Below are 20,641 nucleotides of genomic sequence, written 5' to 3'. Positions count from 1 at the left end.
TAGACCTACACCAGTTGCCCCATCAATGTGATTGCACTAAACTCCAGAGTTGGTAGGCCTACATTCTTGAATTTCCCCTTGGGGATCAATAAAGTATCTATCTATCATACATGGGGTAAACCATAGACTATCTGTCTGAGCAAAACTTGCCGGCAATCAGAGGCACCTGTTTCTCCATTGGCCTTCAATGATCGTTGCCCCCACCATGATGATATTTATATACGTTCTGGAGCCCAATCTCAGAGCCCGTCTCGCTTATTCGACATTCTCTGGCGGTATCTGGTCTAGTCTTCACAACTTCCTTGTTATTACCAGAGCCCGTCTACGCATTAGTGACGTTTTACGTTGGTACGCAAAGAACGCCAGACGTCCTGTATATAACCATACGCGTTTGACGTAGGCGCTCTCTTCCCTGCCTAATGCCCAAGTGAGGTAGGCAGTGTAAAAGTTGTGTCTGGTTCTCCTCAAAGCGATCCAAAACCATCCGTCATCATGGTAAGTAAAAGTTCAGTTGAAAATATTTGTTTACTTGCCCATTTCACTAATCTTAACATTCATTGTAGTATTGGGCCGTGTCCCCGAACTGATTGTCCAAAACATGAGACATTTGATGCACGCAATGTCGTTACCTCAAAATGGCACCCTTTTGTTATGCGGCTACCGCCCTGACTGTCGATTTCGGACGTGGTCATTGTTAGAGAAATAGAAACGTATAGATAATTGTTGTCTTTTGGATTGTAACGTCTTCATCTTAATATCTTTAAAAATTGGTAGCATTTTGTTATAAATTATATTCAAGCAAAATTGTAATGGGTTTGCAGTGAATGCAACTGGCTAACATTTGAGTCTGAAATGAGGCAACGATACCATGATTTAATGTTATGTTTCTTTGTTGGATTATGTTAGTCTCTCTTTGAAACGGGCTTTGTGTTGACAGTAAAAATGACCGGTAGACTGACATGGTAACATTGATTCTACAAGGTCTGATCAGATGGCGGAACGTTGCCGGTAAATAGGGTGGTGTCTGGATACAGGTTAGCTAACAGTTAGTGTTGACGCATCTACGTTAGCCAAGGCGCTAGCTAGCTTCATTACACGTGGCCTAAAATGCCGGCTTCAATAGTTACGTATGCGTTTAACTTTGGGAAGGCCTGCACTCGTTCGCTGTATTATATTGTGAGAATATCAACATTAATTGATTAGCTGGCTGCTAGGTCTCGTGTCAGTAGATCAAGTCACGTATTAGATTTAGTAACGTTGACTTTACTGCTAGATGTCTTGCTGATGTTGGCCGAATAGCCTAACTTGACGCTAACTCGGCTTGGTTGTATAACGCTAGAGACTGGGTAGGCCTGATGCCGTGCAGACTAATCGGTTGACTGAACATTAATAATGTAGTGATGGCTTCATGGGAGGCGTTTCAAATCGTTTGAACACTACTAGTTTGGATTTGCTGTGTTGCGGTATGCCAGCTGACGCAGTTAGAGGCACACTGCTTATCTAGCGCTCCCCTATAGATGCGTCAGCAGTTTAATTCGCTGTGGCGTGTGCCACCCTGCCGCCGTGGCATATTGTTTGTTATCCACCATACAAGCCGGGAAATGGCTGCCGTAAAGGCTAGTTTAAGTAATGTAACAGGTGTGTATGTTGGGGAAATGACAATTCATCTACCTATAACGTAATGACTGTATAATGGCAACTTGTACCTTAACATTTCCTCTCCTTTCTAGGTGAACTTCACCGTCGACCAGATCCGTGGGATCATGGACAAGAAGTCCAACATTCGTAACATGTCTGTGATTGCTCACGTGGACCATGGGAAGTCCACTTTGACTGACTCGCTGGTGTCTAAGGCTGGTATTATTGCCTCAGCCCGTGCTGGAGAAACCCGCTTCACCGACACAAGAAAGGATGAGCAGGAGCGCTGCATTACCATCAAATCGACGTGAGTAGTCCTTTTCCTGACTATTAATTAGACTTGAGATGTGTTGCAGTTTAATGGGTTGTCAGTGGTGTAAATACTTTTTAGTTCAATGTCTGGGAGCTGGGTGTTCTGTAGAAGGTAGTCATTTTCCAAATTCCAGTGTAATTTTTAATTATGTGAATTGTAAGGGACATCCTTGATTAATCACATAGTTTGTCACTTCAGATATCCTGTCAGTATTTCCTGTTGCGTATGCAGTTGGGAGTGTTTGAAATTAGTTGGCTATTCAGAATGATTTGAAATAATTAAAGATCTCCAAATTGGCTACAGTGCGTGTGAAGCCTTTAAGATGTAAACAAGTTTGTCTTCTTTTACAGCGCCATCTCTCTGTACTACGAGCTCGCAGACAACGACTTGGCTCACATCAAGCAGTGCAAAGATGGCAATGGGTTTTTGATCAACTTGATTGATTCCCCTGGGCACGTTGACTTCTCATCTGAGGTGACTGCTGCTCTCCGTGTGACTGACGGCGCCTTGGTCGTGGTTGACTGCGTCTCTGGTAAGTCTTCAGTAGCCCAGGAGGATGTTGTAGCGTAAGGAGAAGGGGTGTGTGTGCAGGTCTGTGAACCTGTTTATTCTGCTACCCCCACATCACAGGTGTGTGTGTCCAGACTGAGACTGTGCTCAGGCAGGCCATCGCTGAGAGGATCAAGCCTGTACTGATGATGAACAAAATGGACCGTGCCTTGCTCGAGCTGCAGCTGGATGCTGAGGACCTGTTCCAAACATTCCAGCGTATTGTTGAGAGCGTCAACGTAATCATCTGCACCTATGGCACAGAGGATGGACCAATGGGATGCATCCAGGTTGGTTCACCATTTATTGTATGGCGTTTACTGAACCTCTTGGGAACTGTGGATCTATTTCTATGTATATAATCGGTTGGGTCTTTGAGGGCTTATCTTTTTGCTTGCAATCATTGTTTGTGTTGCATTATTACATTTGATTCATTATTCCAAAGTTTAACACCATTGTTTCCTTCAGGTTGAACCAGTTAATGGTACTGTTGGTTTTGGATCCGGACTCCACGGATGGGCTTTCACCCTGAAACAGTTCGCCGAGATGTACGTGTCCAAGTTTGCAGCCAAGGGTGATGCTCAAATGGGAACAGCAGAACGCTGCAAGAAAGTTGAGGACATGATGAAGAAGCTGTGGGGAGACAGGTCAGTATTCTTACATGAGTGATAAACCAATATGATTTGGCCTAGACTAAATATTTTACACAGCTGAATTTTCTTTGGAATCAAAGTATTTATTATATGGGTAAAGTTGTATTGGTGTAATACTGAGGTTCGCTAAAGGTTTTAATGTTTTTACAACAGGTTCTTTGACCCAACTACTGGAAAGTTCAGCAAGACATGTAATTCCCCTGATGGCAGGAAGCTTCCCCGTACCTTTGTGCAGCTTGTCCTTGACCCAATCTACAAGGTCAGACTCATTGTTGGTTATCCCATCGTTGCTTGAAGGTTCTTAGAGTTTGGCAAACGTGTGATGACTTAACAATCTTCACTTTGACCTGAATGTCTAGTGATGAAATTACTCTGTCTGATGGCTTCTGCTGTAAAGTTTTGTGTGGCTAGTCTCACAAGCAGGTTTCATTGGCTACATAATGTCATAATATCAGCATTTTAAAAGTTGTAACTTGTTTTTTTGTTGTAGGTGTTTGACGCAATCATGGGCTTCAAAAAGGAGGAAACTGCCAAATTGATTGAAAAGCTGGACATCAAGCTGGACACTGAGGACAAGGATAAAGAGGGCAAGCCCCTGCTGAAGGCTGTGATGCGTCGCTGGCTGCCAGCTGGTGAGGCTCTGCTTCAGATGATCACCATCCACCTGCCTTCTCCTGTCACTGCCCAGAAGTACCGTTGTGAGATGCTCTACGAAGGACCTAATGATGATGAAGCTGCCATGGGTAAGCTCGTGATGCCTTTGAGACTGAAATTTCACTCTTCCTGACATAATTCAAATGTTCATGTCATTGACCAACATTCCACCCTTATTTTTGTAGGAATCAAGAACTGCGACCCTAAAGGTCCTCTCGTGATGTACATTTCCAAGATGGTGCCCACCACTGACAAGGGTCGTTTCTATGCCTTCGGCCGTGTCTTCTCTGGCGTTGTGTCAACTGGTCAGAAGGTGCGCATTATGGGACCAAACTTCACCCCTGGAAAGAAGGAGGACCTTTACCTGAAGCCAATTCAGAGGTATGTATGGAAATGGATTAGGAACCAGTCTAAACCAACATCTTACATTTTATAATGGAGGTTTTTCAAGCTTGTATGTGTGTAGACCTGATTTTGAGTAGAGATGCACCGATATGGAATTTTGGGACCAATAACGATAACAGATATTTTTTGGTTTGTTGTGACCGATACGATAACGGATAATATTACTCTTGGGGGGGGGGGGGTGAATTGGAGACAGCATTTAATAGGCATCATTTAATTGCAGTATTACCCATCACTACCAATGATGGACAGAACTGCAAAATAGCTGTAGCCTAGCCCTATGTGTGGATCCTTTAAGTGAACCTGACGTCAGTGAATTGCGAGTGAGTGGCCAGCGACAATGTATGAATCGTTTCCATATCTATGGAGTAAACGCTCAATGCAGATAAAAGGCTAAGCTGGGAAAAAGCTACAGCGACCAAATCAGAGTTTGAGGGAAAACTTAGGTTTAGTTTCAACTGTGAGTAACTGAATAAAGCTGCAACTCCTCGGACTGCGTCTTGTGTCCGTCTACTCTGTTGCGCACAACCTGTCGCAGCAGAAATGAAAGGGGTTAGCCCCGAAGGTTTTAGTAACTTATAATGATGACCTGTCTGGAACTGAAGTAGGAAATGCCAAATTTCCAAATTTCTCGGTAATACAAAACCTAGGTAGGCTGAGCTCCGCTCTGCTTAGGTTAAATGGAGGATCATTCAGGAGGAGTTTGGGCTGCACAGATTTAACGCAGATCCTCATATCTTGTTGAATGGTGAAATACATTCACACTGCTGACATTATTTTTGAAGTATAGCCAACAGTAGGTGAGTGTAGCCAGGCAGGCCTTACATACGCCTAGTTGGGAAATTAGGGCTTTAAAAAAAATATCGGCACAAATGATCGGTCGGTATTCTGTTATCACAACGATATAATTTTCACTAATTGGCCAATAATATATCGGCTGCCGATATATATCGTGCATCGCTAATTTTGAGTTTTCTCCCTCCAAGGACCATTCTGATGATGGGTCGTTATACTGAGACCATTGAGGATGTGCCCTGCGGGAACATTTGCGGGCTGGTAGGTGTGGACCAGTTTTTGGTGAAGACCGGGACCATTACCACTTTTGAGCACGCCCACAACTTGAAAGTGATGAAGTTCAGCGTCAGCCCTGTCGTGAGGGTGGCTGTTGAGGCCAAGAACCCTGCCGATCTGCCCAAGCTGGTGGAGGGCCTGAAGCGTCTGGCCAAGTCTGATCCTATGGTGCAGTGCATCATTGAGGAGTCTGGTGAGCATATCATTGCTGGAGCTGGTGAGCTGCATCTGGAGATCTGCCTGAAGGATCTGGAGGAGGACCACGCCTGTATTCCACTCAAGGTACGGTCAAGAACGGTCAACTGAATCTTTTTTTACTATTTCATTGGATGTTCAAAGAAGCTTGACTTAAGTGTGCCCACTCTTAACCTTTTTTTGTGTTCTTTTCTATACCTTAACAGAAATCCGACCCAGTTGTGTCCTACAGAGAGACCGTAAGTGAGGAGTCTGACCAGGTTTGCCTGTCCAAGTCACCCAACAAGCACAACCGTCTGTACATGAAGGCCCGTCCCTTCCCTGATGGCTTGGCTGAAGATATCGACAAGGGTGAGGTTGGTCCTAGACAGGAGCTGAAGACCCGTGCCCGCTACCTGGCCGAAACCTACGAGTGGGACGTTGGTGAGTCCCGTAAGATCTGGTGCTTTGGACCCGACGGAACTGGACCCAACCTTCTGATGGACGTGACCAAGGGAGTGCAGTACCTCAATGAGATCAAGGACAGCGTGGTGGCTGGATTCCAGTGGGCATCCAAGGAGGTAGGAATTACATCCCATACCTATGTAGATTTGACTTTTATGCCATAGCATAGCATGTCTGATCTTGTAATGTGCCGTTTCGTTTTAGGGTGTGTTGTGTGAGGAGAACATGCGTGCTATCCGCTTCGATGTCCATGACGTGACCCTGCATGCTGATGCCATCCATCGTGGTGGTGGCCAGATCATTCCCACTGCCCGCAGAGTGCTGTACGCTTCCCAGCTCACCGCTCAGCCCAGGCTTATGGAGCCCATCTACTTGGTGGAGATCCAGGTACTCTTCACCTACTGGTCTTGCTGTTACATTGCTGTTGTAATGTATGCCCATGTCCTTTACTAGCACTGCAAGGTGCAACACTGGATGTAAGACCCAGTGAGTGCACACTGGTTACAAAACATGTGAACAAAACTAAGGTGTTGTATGCTGAATTTAGTGTGATCTACTAGTACAAATGGTATACAGTAGTCACAATTCTGCATCCTTAGTATATGATCACCTGCAACTGCAACTCATTGCTTAGAATGAGCCCTTTAAGAGAAGGCCCCATAGAGCCTTTGTAGGTACAGCGTAAGCCAGATCTAATGGCTTGAAATACTGGTAGAGGGCCTTCAGGATATTTATGGCCTTTGACTGCCACCATAGCTTCTCCCTACATGCAATGGAGTTACAGTGTAAATTTGACTTCCTGCACCTTCGTAAGGGTTTCGGTTGAATTGCAGGGCTTTGACTACAGTTTGACTGACTTGTGTTTTTCCCTAATTTTCTCTCCGGTTTCCTCCAGTGTCCTGAGCAGGTGGTTGGTGGCATCTATGGTGTGCTGAACAGGAAACGTGGGCATGTATTCGAGGAGGCCATGGTCCCAGGAACACCCATGTTTGTGGTGAAGGCTTACCTGCCTGTAAACGAGTCTTTCGGTAAGCACAATTCCTACCCAGTTAGCTATATGTATTCATTCTGTCCATCTCAACTAACTTAGGACATTACTTTCCATCCTATTAACAATCATTTGTTTCTTCAAGGTTTCACGGCTGACCTGCGCTCCAACACTGGTGGCCAGGCCTTCCCACAGTGCGTGTTCGACCACTGGCAGCAACTCCCCGGAGATCCCTTCGAAGCCTCCTCCAAGCCTTCTCAGGTTGTTGCCGATATTCGTAAACGCAAGGGTCTTAAGGAGGGTATCCCTGCATTGGACAACTATCTGGACAAATTGTAAAAGACCTGTCCCTTCGTTTCCCCCACACACCCCTCCCTTTCCGGACTGTACAGATTACCATGCAATCACTAAGGTTTTGCCAAAACTATGGTCAAATGATTTAAGTATCTCCACATGACAACAATGTAAGACATTAATAAAGGAAAATAAAAAATTTGACTGACTTGAGTATCTTTGGAAGAGATTACACTTTTTTGTGTGTTTAAGTCGTCTTGTATAGATGAGCTGTAGCATATTTTACTTGATCAATGAGCAACAAACCTGTTGCAGGCAAAATAACTAGGAATTGGGCCTGGCTACTTATATTTGCACATTAGGTAAAAACATTTTTTTATTGTGATGTCTTTACAAATAGCATTATTACATTGTCAGTGTTTGGTTTATACAGTTCTAGATCTGGGGGAATGATTTAAAAGATGTTTCCCTTTTTGTTTTTGTGGCCTTAATTGTTGGTTGAACTTCAGCTCAACTATGCAAAGCTCCATATTTGATGAATTGGAGGTGGACGAAGTACACAATTCCTTAAAAGTATAGATACTCCTTTTTCAAATATTCCAATACAAGTGAGTTACCAAGTCAGAATTTTTACCTAAGTTAAAGTACAGCAGTACTTGCAGAAATACTTGAGTACAACTCTATCCAGTACAGCAATACTAAAAAATACTTTGTTTTCAAAAGGCTTTCCATTGTAATGTTTGGTCATTAATAGGGTATACATCCTCAGCTTGGTCATATCAGATCATTAGTTCCTTACATCCAACTGAAAAAGATTTGACCTATTTTCATAGGTCAACCAAATACAAAAACCAGGCAACTCAATCATGAGTAGCTTATTTATCGTTTAATTATTGCATTTTCAGAATCACTTCAAATACGCTTAAAAGTGACGTCACTTTCCCAAAAAATGGTTTCCAGAAATATTAATACTGAAAGTACAGATACTCAAGTACAGTAATCAAGTAAATGTAGGCTACTTCGTTACTGCCCACCCTGATGGTTATGGTGACTGAACAATCCATCCCTGAAATGCACTATATAAATGATAGATACTTAATTGATCCCCAAGGGGAAATTCAAGAAAACAAATAGTTGCCTAGTCATGTTGACTCATCAAATTGAAGCAATTGGAAAGGTCGTGTTTTTTTAGTCTTTTTGGCTGGCTTTGAGACAACTGACGCCAGGTCATTCCACCTCGCAAGTAACAAGTCTTGACAAGGCCCAACTTTGAAAGACATCTAGATGAAGTTCTGAGAACATATTCAAGGGAAAATTTGTGAACAGCCAATGTCCTTATAGTTTTGGGGTAGTGATCACCAGAGGTGGACAGTAACTAAGTATATTTACTTGATAACTAACTATGATTTTTTTAGTATCCTCACTTTACTTGAGTATTAATATTTTTGGACACTTGTGACTAACTCTACTACATGATTTGAACGACTAATACTGTACTTTTGACTCCACTACATTTGAAATATGAACATGAAGTACTCGTTACTTTTAACCACATTTGATTTTTTAAATGCAATAATGCGATAGACCATCTTGAAGTTCATTTCAATAGTTCAATTTGAACTTGGCTGAATTGGCTGTGGTAATGATGGTGACAACATATGCTTCATCAGAACATCCTCCATGTAGCCTCTGAGAACCCAGACAAAACTGTTAATTGAGATTTGAGAAGTGCTCTGGAGATCATTGCGAATTTGGAATTTTTAAATTTGGTGTTCACCTGACATTCAGTACATAGCTAGATCTTTAGCCTACATTATTAAATGATAAATAATCTGGTTTTGTATTCAGCAGTGTAAAAGTATTAGATGTGTGAAAGTAGAATGAATAACGATTTAAATTATATTATTGCATGCACTTGAACAGCTACATGAAAATGCAGTTATGAAAATAGGTCAAATGTTTTTCTTGGATGTGGAACTAAAGGTCTCTTCAAGTCCTATGACCGACCAAAGGATGTATACCTTATTTAATTACCAAATAAACATTACATTTCAATAAATTAAAAAGGAAAAATACTTTAAAATACTAGTCATTTTAAAAGCAAGTACTTCTGTACTTCAACTTAAATAAAAATCTATACTTTCACTTAAGTAAAGGAAATGTGTACTTCATCCACCTCTGATGATCACAAATATTTTGTTTGACAGACACTATTTTGCATTTTAACACTGCATTATTAGCCAATACTGGCCTACATAAGCAAAACACAAGGCGCATAAGGTGTGTGTGTGATGTGAGTTCTGAAATTGTGTATGAAATTGAGCCATTATCTGATTAAATGTGTGAACATTTGCATCTCAATTAGGCTACATAAATCATAGTATTCGATAAAGTCAGGTTCGAAATTTGTCTGCCTTTCATTTACTAATTAGAGTAAATGCAATAACAGAGTTTTTGATAGGCCTATCTTTTTTTCCATCACCAAGGTGCTGTGATGAAAGACAGCTTTAGTTTGACCACTAGGGGTCAGTATTTAGTTAAAAATTATAAAGAACCCTGAACACTCATGGTTACTCAGTCCCTGCCTTGCTGTAAATACCCCCTGGGTGGTAAAGAGGAGGGTATTCCATGACCTGGGAGCCAAAGTGGCTGATTTATCCAGTTGCTTAAACACAAAATCTTTACATGTCACACAATTTCTGAAACCTGGCATTCAAACACCATAACCACACCAAATAAACCAAATCACCATTACTCCATACCACAAATATCAAATCACCATAACTCCATACCAAAAATACCAAATCACCATAACCCCATACCAAATAAACCAAATCACCATTACTCCATACCAAAAATACCAAATCACCATAACTCCATACCAAATCACCTTAACTCCATACCAAATATGGGTTTGGTTTCTGTCCAACTAGGCTACATGTGGTGGTCGTTTATTGCCAAAAAGCAAGGAATTTGATGTGGTGAAATGGTGACCAGTCCTCCAGGACACAGAACAAGCATTTAATAAAGAGCAATAGTAAATATAAGGTAAATATAAGCATAAAAGGGCAAGTTTAAAATGTAAAGTACACAATTATAAAGAAAACATAAAAGACACAAGGTAGAATAATTAAAAGACAGATTCAGAAGTACATTTAATCAGTTAGCTGAAGGCATCTGAGAGCAGTTAGGTCTTAAGTCTATATTTAAAACTTGCTAAAATTGGGGCCTTTTGATTTCATCTGAAAGTCAGTTCCAGAGCTGAACCGCATAGCAACTAAAACCTGCTTCACCATGTTTAGCGGGTTTTACTAACAGGTTTTTGTCCTGAGACCTGAGAGTTGAGTTGGAAGCCAGTGCAGGGACTTAAGAATTTGACTAATGTGGTCAGTTCTTTTTCTTTTTGTGAAAACCTTGCTGCGGCGTTTTGTATCACCTCAAAATTGCAAATTGCAATTCCCCTGCCTTATTATTTGCTCTGGTTGCACTCCAAAAAAAATTCATTCGGTGGAGCTCATTCGATGAGGGTAGTAGCACCACAGATCCTGGGGAGTTTAGTTGGGTAGTGGGGTGATGGTGTAGGGATGGTGATGGGAGATTAGGGGGGTTTGAGTAGGATTGGGTATGGAGGTGATTGGGTGGGGATGGTGATGGGGCATCAGGGGAGTTGGGGTCACGTCTGATAGCCTGTCCTAAGCCTTGATAAAGTGATGAAGATATCTAGTGCACTGCAGTGCTGCTTCCACTCACTCAGAAGCTCCATTTCACCGCTGAGATCCCAGAAAGTTTGGAGCATACAGTATGCTTATGCATCATTCCTGTCTTTTGTTATCATGCTCTTGCATCGTTCCTGTGGAAGTTGTTGGGCCTTTGTTTCATCCTTTGGGATTGGTTTTGGTTCAACAGAGCTTTTGATGTTTTTTTTGTCTTGTTCACTGATCTGTATACGGCTGAGTGCTTATTAGAGAAGCGATAGTTGTTACTTAACCTTTGGCCTGAGTTCTGAGCTATTTGGTTAAACAAATTCCTTGCGATTCCTGAACAGACATGTTCCCCAAACAGGTTTTTCTGTAATTGCCCCCTATGTGTGTGTGGATGTGTTTATGTGTGTTTGTGCATGTGTGTGTGTGTATGTGTGCATGTGTGTGTTTATGGGCTCTGTTTTGGTCAGAAATGGATGGTCAGAGGCGCAAAGTTTATAGACATTAAGGGCTGTATTTTGCACACTGGCGCATGGCGTAAAAACCCGTTTTCCACCCGCGCAAAGTTTAAATCGGTATTTTGCACGTTTATTTTTTAAACAATGCGCCCAGGGGTGTGGCAGTTAACAACCTAGGGAGTGGCCTGACGCATTGTCTAAAAATCGCTATTGTACACCTGGTCAGAAGTCTATGGCAAGTTGTTTATATGTTATTTTAAGAGCACATTGTCAACAGTCATATTGGCAGGCGCACACCATCCTTCTATCACTCATGAACGCACACCAGCGCACATCCATGCAAAACATTACAAATTGCACGATTGCAATGGGAAACATAATTAGAATAAAGATATTACGAAATACTGTAGCCTACATCTCATGATGAGTAGTTATTCACCATCATTTGCAAATTGGTAATGATGGTTAAAAGTGATTAGGGGAGAGGCGAGAGACACGTATGGAGCACAGCTGAAGACACACTGTCACAAGATATAAGCAACTCCTCTGCAGGATAAATGTTGTTTTGTTCAGTCATTTCAGCAATATTTGGGTAAGTGTTGCTTTTTTCAGCCTATGTTTTTGATGGTATCCCATTGTCAGTCAATAGTGAAAGTAACTGCATATAACTGTCTTGTCAACACCTTGGTGAATTTAGTTTCACTTTGCCAATGAGTTCAAATAATAGACGAGTGCAAATGTGTGAAGGCTATGCTAGGTTTTAGTAAAGCATGGTTTAGTGGAATGACTATTCCATACGGTCTCGCAAGCAGCCTCCTTCAACATGGGCGGATTATGAACTTTCGGGCCCCTGGGCCCAGATGTACTAAGGGCCCCCCACTAATTGTCGTATATGTGGGAGGGGGGGTTTGGGGGTCCTTCCCCAGAATTTTTTTAATTTGTTTGATGTGATTTCCTGTATTCTGGTGCATTTTGGGAATGGCCAATACTAAATTCAATCATATTCATAGCCTTCATCCTGATTTGTTGATATTGAGGCAATTATTCCATGCAAAGGCTTGGGCTTCAGGGCCCCCTGACACCTTGGGCCCCTGGCCCCGGTAGGCCCGTGCAGTAATCCATCCCTGTCCTTCAAATGCGCCGTTGAATGTCAAAATACCGATGCATTTATTTGACATTGCGCAATTGCGCCGTTAAAGGGAATGACAGATATCATTCTCATTGGTTTAAATGATGTTATGCCCCAAACACACCCAAATGACCGATTAAAAAACCTAGGAACACCTTGTTGCGCCATGCGCTCGACGTTTGATAACGAAACCCCTCCCAATGTGGACTGGACATCCTACTAAATTTGAATGAGCTTTTGACGAGTGACGATGCCTTTAGAATGTCATGATAGGGCCCTACATTTGTCATTCCCTTTAACAGCAAGCAACACAACTGCAAACAGCGCATCTGTATTTTGATAGTCAGTGGCGCATTTGAAGAAATCTGCTTGCACATGAGACCATGTGTGCGCGCGCGCATGCGTGTGTGTGTGCGTGCGTGCAATATATGTGTACAGTCACTACACATATATTCACTTATTATATTGTGTTTCCACGAAACTTGGCATGCATTCAGAGGGTATAATAATGTTCCTACACTTCAAATTTTGTGCAGTTTTGAACATGTCCGCCAAAGATCCATGCGATTACAACGCTTCGTCAAAGATCCTTGATTACTAGCTCCACTTTAACCCTCTCTGGCATTTTTGCTTTTTCATTTTTAACTAAGTGGCGCTATACCTCAAATGAGGATATGGATATGGGATGGGTTGACATGACCCCTGGGTAAGTTAACTCAGAGTAAGGGGTAAACCTCCTAATAGAAGAGCTGTGTGGCTTCATTCTCCTTACAAAACAATGCCATATAGGGCTCTTGTTGTAGGAGGTTTACCACTTACTCGGAGCTAACTTACCCACGTTTGTCACTAAACCACATACTTGGAATACCCCTCTGGAGACTAACATACAAAACAAATTTGATCATCCTTGGCCCAGAAAACGGTGTCTGGCCATCTACAGGCCAATTGGTATATTCACTATTTGGCGAAAACAAAACACACCATACCTACTATGAAGCATGGTGGGGGCAACATTATGTTATGGGGATGTTTCTCTTCAGCGGGGACTGGGCAATTGGTCAGGATAGAAGGGACAATGGATGCTGCCAAATACACCCAAATTCTTGAGGAAAACCTGCGTCCCTCTGCTAGACAGCTGAGGATGGGCAGGTCATTCACCATCCAACACGACAATTATCCTAAACATACTGCCAAAAGAACAAAGCAGTGGCTTAAGGATAGGAAGGTGAATGTCCTTGAGTGGCCAAGTCAGAGCCCTGACTTAAATCCTATAGAAAATCTGTGAATTGACTTGAAGAGAGCAGTCCATCGCTGTTCCCCACAGAATTTGACTGAACTTGAACAATTCTGCAAGGAAGAATGGGCAAATATTCCCCAATCTAGGTGTGCAAAGCTAATAGACATATCGAAACTTCTCCAACCCTGTTATTCTAGTTTTTCATTTTTTATTAATTTTCAGAATAGTTGCCTTTTATCCATTATTGTGATGTTGTACAGGTAAATTTGTAAATAAAACTGGAAAAATATATTTTTTAAATGGGTTTTGATTTCAGGCTGTATGAAAAACAACTATTTCAAAGGGGTATGATGATTTTCTAGGCACTGTAGGATAACGTTTTACAAATGGTGCCCCATACCGCTGTTGTAATATGTTGTAAAACTCAGAGAAGGCCTTAACCTTATCTCCCTTTATAGGAGAACTTTACCGATGGCCAGGTTTGTGCCATCATGGACAAGACGTCCAACATCCGCAATGTGTCTGTAGTTGAGCTTGTGGATGAGGGAAAGTCCACTCTAACTGAGACACTGGTGTCCGAAGCCGGTATCATAACTTCAGCTAATGGACCAACCCTGAAGTCTGTGTAAGTATTTTGCATTGGTGTCTCCTGGAGTTAATAGACAAGTAGAGCAAGATTTGCAGATGGACTTGTTGGGTCATCAACTGGTGTAAGCATGCCAGGTCAGCTGTAAGCCATGGGAAATGATATCAAATCTAAGATCATGATTTATATACCAAGAGAACAGATTTATACATGGCATTCTTTCTCAGCTGATCCAAGGGGTGCTCTGTATCACCTTTTTGTTCATATTAGCTGATGATGTCGGCATGTTGATTTATTAGACAGGCTATATGTTGGCCTAAAGATTTCTGAATGTATCTTTTTGTTTTTGCAGTGCCTTTCCCCTCTACTACAAGATCAGCGATGCTGACATGGCTTTCATGAAGCAGAGCAGAGATGACAATGAGTTTCTGATCAACTTAATCAATTGCCTCGGGCACTCCGAATTCTCAGCAGAGGTGGCAGCTGCTCTCCGTGTTAGTGATGGTGCCCTGCTGGTGGCTGACTGTGTCTCTCTGGTAAGTGTTTGGTTGATTTTAGGGACTTGATGTGTGTTTGATTCTGTGTGAATGTGTTGTTGTTTCTGTGTTGTCTCTCAGGTATCAGTGTCCACGCCGAGAACGTGCTCAAGAAGGCCGTTGCTGAGAGGATCAAGCCTTCGCTGATGATTAACAAGATGGACAATGCCTTGATCAATGGGAACATGGAGGCCGAGGATCTGTACCGAACATGCCAGTCTATTATTGAGGCTCTCAATAATACCCTATCCACTTATTATGTTACAGGTGATGAAGTAATGGGAAACATCAAGGTAAGTCTGTTTATTGTTATGCAATCGTTTCATTTACTGCTTACTGTGAATCTATTTAACACTATTTTAAATCCAAATCTGTAGGCTATCCATTTGGGAGCCTTTTTTTCTGTATGAAGCCTGTCAACTTGATGAACTATTATATTGGTTATTATATTATATTGATTGAATTTGATATAGCAATGTGAAAGCATGTGTGAAAAGTTTAACATGATTGTTTCCTCCAGGTGGACCCAGTCATTGGTAACACTGGATTTGGATCTGATCTCCATGGATGGGCTTTCACCCTGAAACAGTTTGCAGAGATGTACGTGGAAAAGTTCGCAGCCAAGGGTGATGCTGGTCAGCTTGGGCCAACACAGCAGAGCAAGAGGGTCGAGAACGTGATGAAGAAGCTGTGGGGTGACATGTGAGTCATCTTGTATTTTCTGTAAAATGATAAGATTGGATTATTAATGCTAATATTTATTCAGCTAAAATCCCTAAATTAACTATTTTGAGATTAATGAAGACTTTCACTCCTTTAGGTATTATGATCCTGCAGCTGCTGGCTATTTCAGCCAGTCTCTCACCGAACCTAATGGAACCCGTACCTTTGTCCAGTTTGTCCTTGATCCCATCTACAAAGTGAGTCGCAAACTGTTGGGTCATCCTGTCTTTGCCTGCAGGTTCCTACTAGAGATTGGCATTTTGTTTACTTTGGACTGATTGTCGTCAGTTGGACTGATTGTTGGACTGATTGTGGTGATGGCGATCAGTTGGTGCAACAGCTCCACAACTATGTATGCTATACCAGTCTGCTAAAATGTAACCATTTAGGCCAATTTAATGATTTTTAGATTGTTTGTTATGTCTTTTAAAGTCTGGAAAGTGCTTTGAGTTGCCTTTGTGCTGGAAAATGTACTATACTGAAAATAAACTTTACTTTTACTTTAGTCTAATAAGCAAGTTTAATTAGCTATGTAATGTCCAGTAGCAATTTCATTTTTGAGTTCTAACTATATATATATTTTTTTTTTTTTTTTGCTGCAGGTGTATGATGTCATCCTGAACTTTAAGAGGGAGGAAACTGCCAAGCTGATTGAGAAGCTGGACATCAAGTTGGATAATGAGGACAAGGAGAAAGAGGGAATAGCCCTGCTAAAAGCTGTGATGCGTCGCTGGCTGCCAGCCAATGAAGCCCTACTTCAGATGATCACCATCCACCTGCCTTCTCCTGTTACTGCCCAGAAGTACCGCTGTGAGATGCTCTACCAAGGACCTAATGATGATGAAGCTGCCATGGGTAAAAGATCTCAATGATGCCATGAAACTTCATGAAGCTTCCTGAAATTATCCAAATGTTCATGTCATTGACCAACATTCCACCTTTATTTTTGTAGGAATCAAGAGCTGTGACCCCAAAGCTCCTCTCATGATGTACATTTCCAAGATGGTGCCCACCACTGACAAGGGTCGTTTCTATGCCTTCGGCCGTGTCTTCTCTGGCGTTGTGTCAACTGGTCAGAAAGTGCGAATTATGGGACCAAACTTCACCCAAGGAAAAGAGGAGGACATTCACCCGACATATATTCAAAGGTGAGTCTGGAAGTTGATTGGTTGATAATAAAACCTCACTGAACTAAATTACTTGATCATAAACCATCACCAGGGCTTTAGTGGAGGCTAAATGCAAGTAAACACAGTTTATCCACCTCTAACATTTCAGAAATAAAGTTTATCCTCCTCTTATTACAGTTTATCCACCACTCTAAAAATAGTTTATTCACGAATTGCAACTATTAACTTTCAAAAATCACACTATATTATCCACATTCACAATATGTACACTAATCAACACTCTAGGAACCATTTAATACTACTGGTATTGTTATAAACATTGGACAATAACCTCCACCATCATCAAACTTCTTAATGCCTTTTTAAAAAATCTGATATGGTATGTCAGTCTTCCTTACCGTGATCTCAGAATTCATAGTTTACCCACCTCTTATTTTAACACTCCCCCCTCTTCCTCCCTCAAGGACTAATCTGATGATGGGTCAGCATCCTGAGCCCATTAATTATGTGTCTTGCGGGAATATTGTCGGCCTGGAAGGTGTGGACCAGTTTCTGGTGAATACTGGGACCATTACCACTTTCGAGCAGGCCGACAATATGAGGGTGATAAAGTTTAGCGGCAGTCCTATTGTGAGAATGGCAGTCAAGCCCAAGGACCCTTGCACTCTGCCCAGGCTGGTGGAGGGCCTGAAGTGCCTGGTCAAGTCTGATCCTATGTTGCAGTATATCATCGAGGAGTCTGGTGAGCATGTCATAGCTGGAGTTGGAGAGCAGCACCTAGAGAGATCTCTGAAGGACCTGGTGGAGGTCTACGCCGGCATTCCAATCCAGGCAAGATCAAGAACAGTCATGTCTGAATATAACTCACGTTACTCTTCTGCGTTGTTTTCCCGCAATGAATCCCGCAATTAGATAGTTTGAAAGTTTTATTATCCTGGCATGAGTGACAAACAGGTCAGCATCATAGTGCGGCAACACGGCACATTTGTGTGTTAATACTGGTGGAAGAAGAATCAGTAGCTTTACATGCAGAAGTATAGTTAGTTAAAAGTATAGTTAGTTAACTTTTGTTGTGGCCTAATGCATGCCTGTAAATCTTTTTTTTTATCAACGCTGAATTCCTTTTCTATTGTTTTCCACTTTAACAGACATCCAAACCATTTACTTCCTTTCAAGAGACTGTGAGTAACGAGTCTAACGTAATGTGTCTGTCCAAGTCCTCCAACAAGCACAAACATTTGGGTCATATTTGAATGACCAATGAATGAATGACGACCCCCCCTAACTCACTAACATTGTTGTGGAAACACAATAAGCATGGAAACTAAATGCACACTTCCTGCAACTGCATTAGCCTACTTGAAATAAGTTACTCCTCTAGTAAGTATTCACATGAAATAAAACAATAAAACATTGAGACCATTCAACAAAGCACACTGGGTAATAACAAATTCAACACATGAACTTGTTGCTATGGACTTGTCTCTAGGCTTCCTCATTCATTGTAAAGCTGCCGAAGCTGAACATTGTCCAAAACTCAATTTCTCAGACGAGCGTCAATTTGGGAGCTTGCTACACTCCTTCCTTCTCAAATGACTTGAAAAGGCCGTTTGCACAATTTCACAAATAATCACAGGGACCGAAAAATACCAAACATGCCAACTTTTTCCGGGTTTAGGCCTATCATTTTAACTTTTCCCCGCTGTCTTGCCGTTTTAATATTTCCCCATAGAATATCCCATATTACTGTAATACTCTCATAACATTAGTCCTGCATTCTGGCCTGTGTGTTGTCCTGTTGTTACCCCTTGCCCTTCCAGAGAAACAGATGTATTCAAATCATCGTTTTGCTTGCTTGAATGCGAACTCAGAGTGATGTTAACCTACAGTAGGCCTATTTAAGTTAACGACGTGGTTGTCGTGAGAGCACGATTCATTGGCGCTTGCAGTGTTCGGCTATGTCTACGTGCGCACCTGCCAGGCTAAGAGCCAAAGAAATCCCCCTGTATATTCACTCCAAGTTGGCCTACCATAACTTAACAACTCTACACTGTAGACCAGTGGTCGCCAACCCGTCGATCACGATCGACCAGTAGATCTTTAGGTCTTGCCCAGTAGATCCCGAGAATAACAGGACAATTAAAAACAGTCACCAAATTCCCACATGTTCGCCAACGTTGACAGGGCGTAGCCTACATTTCAGTGTGGGATAGGATAGCGCATGATTTATTCAAGACCTAGCCATCAATGCGAGAAATTCCTGCTTACATTTACAGTGCTGTCTGATAACGTTAATCTAATAATGGAGCAGCCGCGTGTGAATGCGGGACCGGACAAACCAACTTCGGACTTGAACCAACCGACCGAAACCCCATGCAGACACACACACGCGCACAGCACCACTTTGCAGGTGCTCTCTCTCTCTCGCAACAGGACTTGTCACCGCTGAAGTGAAATTATTCTAGGTGCTAACTGACAGGAAATAAAAAAACAAAAGTTTAGCGATCAGGAATTTGTTCTCCATTTGAAGAATGTAATCGATTGCGGACGTGCACAGACACGAAGTGCATTGAAGGTCTAGGCTTAGGTTACTTTCACTTTCTAGAGTGCGCATTAATTACGTGAAAGATGCTTTATACCAAAACAGTGATCAAACATCAAATTTATCATGACATATTGTCACAAACACTCCAATTAGAAAATCAAAACCAAAATCATGTAAGTAAAGACCATTGTTATCTCATTGACGCCTGTATAAGGGGGTGGAGGATGTGTTATTTTTGACCTGATACATTTGCCTAAATAAAAGGCCTTAAATTGGAAGTATTTATAGCTTTGATTCTCTTTTGACGCTTCAAGGTAGATCTTGCCTTTGTTTAGGGCGAGGTTAGGGATCTTGGGCTCAAAAAGGTTGGTGACCACTGCTGTAGACCATAAACTGGCTATTTATATGACCAGTGTATTTGTTCAACTGTATGAAGCAGAATTACGCACTGCTACTTGGAACGTAACACATTTTTGTTGGCAGGAGAGAGAATGACAGCGATTAACAAATTGCACTTGCTGCTGGTTACCAATAAATAGGGCATACTTAGGGTTGGGTATCGTTTGGGTTTTATCCGATACCGGTGCTAAATCGAAACTTTTAAAAATGGTGCCGGTGCCGAAACGGTGCCTGAACCGGTACTTTGTTTTAAAAATGTTTTAAATTAAAATGGTCTAAAGCATGAATTGCTTTTTTTATTGATAAGACAAATTTGAACATGAAATTGAACGGTTATATTCAACTTACTATCAATATCTCATTGCTCCTACGAATAATACATTTAAATGTTAAAACAGCTTGCCATTAGGGTTTGGTGTCATTTGGGTTTTTATCCGATACCAGTGCTAAATCGATACTTTTAAAAATGGTGCCGGTGCCGAAACGGTGCCTGAACCGGTACTTTGTTTTAAAAATGTTTTAAATAAAATGGTCTAAAGCATGAATTGCTTTTTTATTGATAAGACAAATTTGAACATGAAATTGAACTGTTATATTCAATTTACTATCAATATCTCATTGCTCCTACGAATAATACATTTAAATGTTAAAACAGCTTGCCATGCATGCACACACAATGGTAAGCTCTGCTTTCAAGTTTACCCACTGTAGGCGGTATGTAAAAACCGCTTGCCATAGAACTGCAAGGTCATGGACAACAGCATTTGCAAGCAAGCTAATCTAACAGGGACTCTACTTTCCAGTTAATTCAGTGTGTTCGGCTACATGTTAGGCTACATGACGGTGTTGAAGTGTTTAGATTCCCATCGCTAGCCTAGTAGGCATTTTAACAGCAACTATGGCAATATTCATGTATATTTTTTATCTATACTCCTAGGTCTAGAGCACTGTTGTCACTGTTATGTCACTGTTTTCTGTCAATGTCGTTTAATG

The 20,641-nt window shown here is 41.7% G+C and overlaps 2 protein-coding genes and 1 non-coding gene across 3 annotated transcripts; all 3 read left to right on the top strand.

Annotated features, from left to right (window-relative positions):
* The first annotated feature begins 399 nt into the window (after positions 1-399).
* On the top strand, positions 400-7,405 carry LOC143116880 (elongation factor 2b-like). Its single transcript, XM_076278241.1, has 13 exons — positions 400-495; positions 1,731-1,945; positions 2,302-2,483; positions 2,582-2,790; positions 2,969-3,147; positions 3,307-3,412; positions 3,644-3,896; positions 3,993-4,188; positions 5,199-5,565; positions 5,685-6,038; positions 6,127-6,309; positions 6,818-6,950; positions 7,056-7,405. The coding sequence occupies exons 1-13, from the start codon at positions 493-495 to the stop codon at positions 7,247-7,249; spliced, it is 2,574 nt and encodes an 857-aa protein (XP_076134356.1). The 5' UTR covers positions 400-492; the 3' UTR covers positions 7,250-7,405.
* LOC143117547 (small nucleolar RNA SNORD37) lies at positions 3,469-3,535 on the top strand. The gene has a single exon (XR_012985998.1). It is a non-coding gene; the product is annotated as a small nucleolar RNA SNORD37 (small nucleolar RNA).
* A 6,815-nt stretch (positions 7,406-14,220) lies between the features above and the next one.
* On the top strand, positions 14,221-17,957 carry LOC143117526 (elongation factor 2-like). Its single transcript, XM_076279271.1, has 9 exons — positions 14,221-14,354; positions 14,668-14,862; positions 14,940-15,144; positions 15,372-15,553; positions 15,672-15,771; positions 16,177-16,429; positions 16,527-16,722; positions 17,169-17,535; positions 17,853-17,957. Exons 1-9 carry the CDS (start codon positions 14,221-14,223, stop codon positions 17,955-17,957), a joined length of 1,737 nt encoding a protein of 578 aa, XP_076135386.1.
* Positions 17,958-20,641: the final 2,684 nt, after the last annotated feature.

The sequence above is a fragment of the Alosa pseudoharengus genome, unplaced genomic scaffold (genome assembly GCF_046254945.1).
Source record: "Alosa pseudoharengus isolate Yale_2024_CS ecotype anadromous, Long Island Sound unplaced genomic scaffold, YU_APseudo_1.1 YU_APseudo_1.1_scf_11, whole genome shotgun sequence".
In the NCBI taxonomy this organism is placed as follows: Eukaryota; Metazoa; Chordata; class Actinopteri; order Clupeiformes; family Clupeidae; genus Alosa; species Alosa pseudoharengus.
The sequence above is the reverse complement of the archived record's forward strand: the minus strand, read 5'-3'. Positions and strand labels throughout refer to the sequence as shown.

Bases quoted from the DNA above. Each gene is read 5' to 3' on its own strand.
- LOC143116880 (XM_076278241.1), top strand. The intron at 4,189-5,198 runs GTATGTATGGAA...TCTCCCTCCAAG, and splicing joins TACCTGAAGCCAATTCAGAG to GACCATTCTGATGATGGGTC. The intron at 6,951-7,055 runs GTAAGCACAATT...TGTTTCTTCAAG, and splicing joins GCCTGTAAACGAGTCTTTCG to GTTTCACGGCTGACCTGCGC.
- LOC143117526 (XM_076279271.1), top strand. From the start codon at position 14,221: ATGGACAAGACGTCCAACATCCGCAATGTGTCTGTAGTTGAGCTTGTG. The intron at 15,145-15,371 runs GTAAGTCTGTTT...TGTTTCCTCCAG, and splicing joins AAGTAATGGGAAACATCAAG to GTGGACCCAGTCATTGGTAA. The intron at 16,723-17,168 runs GTGAGTCTGGAA...TCCTCCCTCAAG, and splicing joins CACCCGACATATATTCAAAG to GACTAATCTGATGATGGGTC.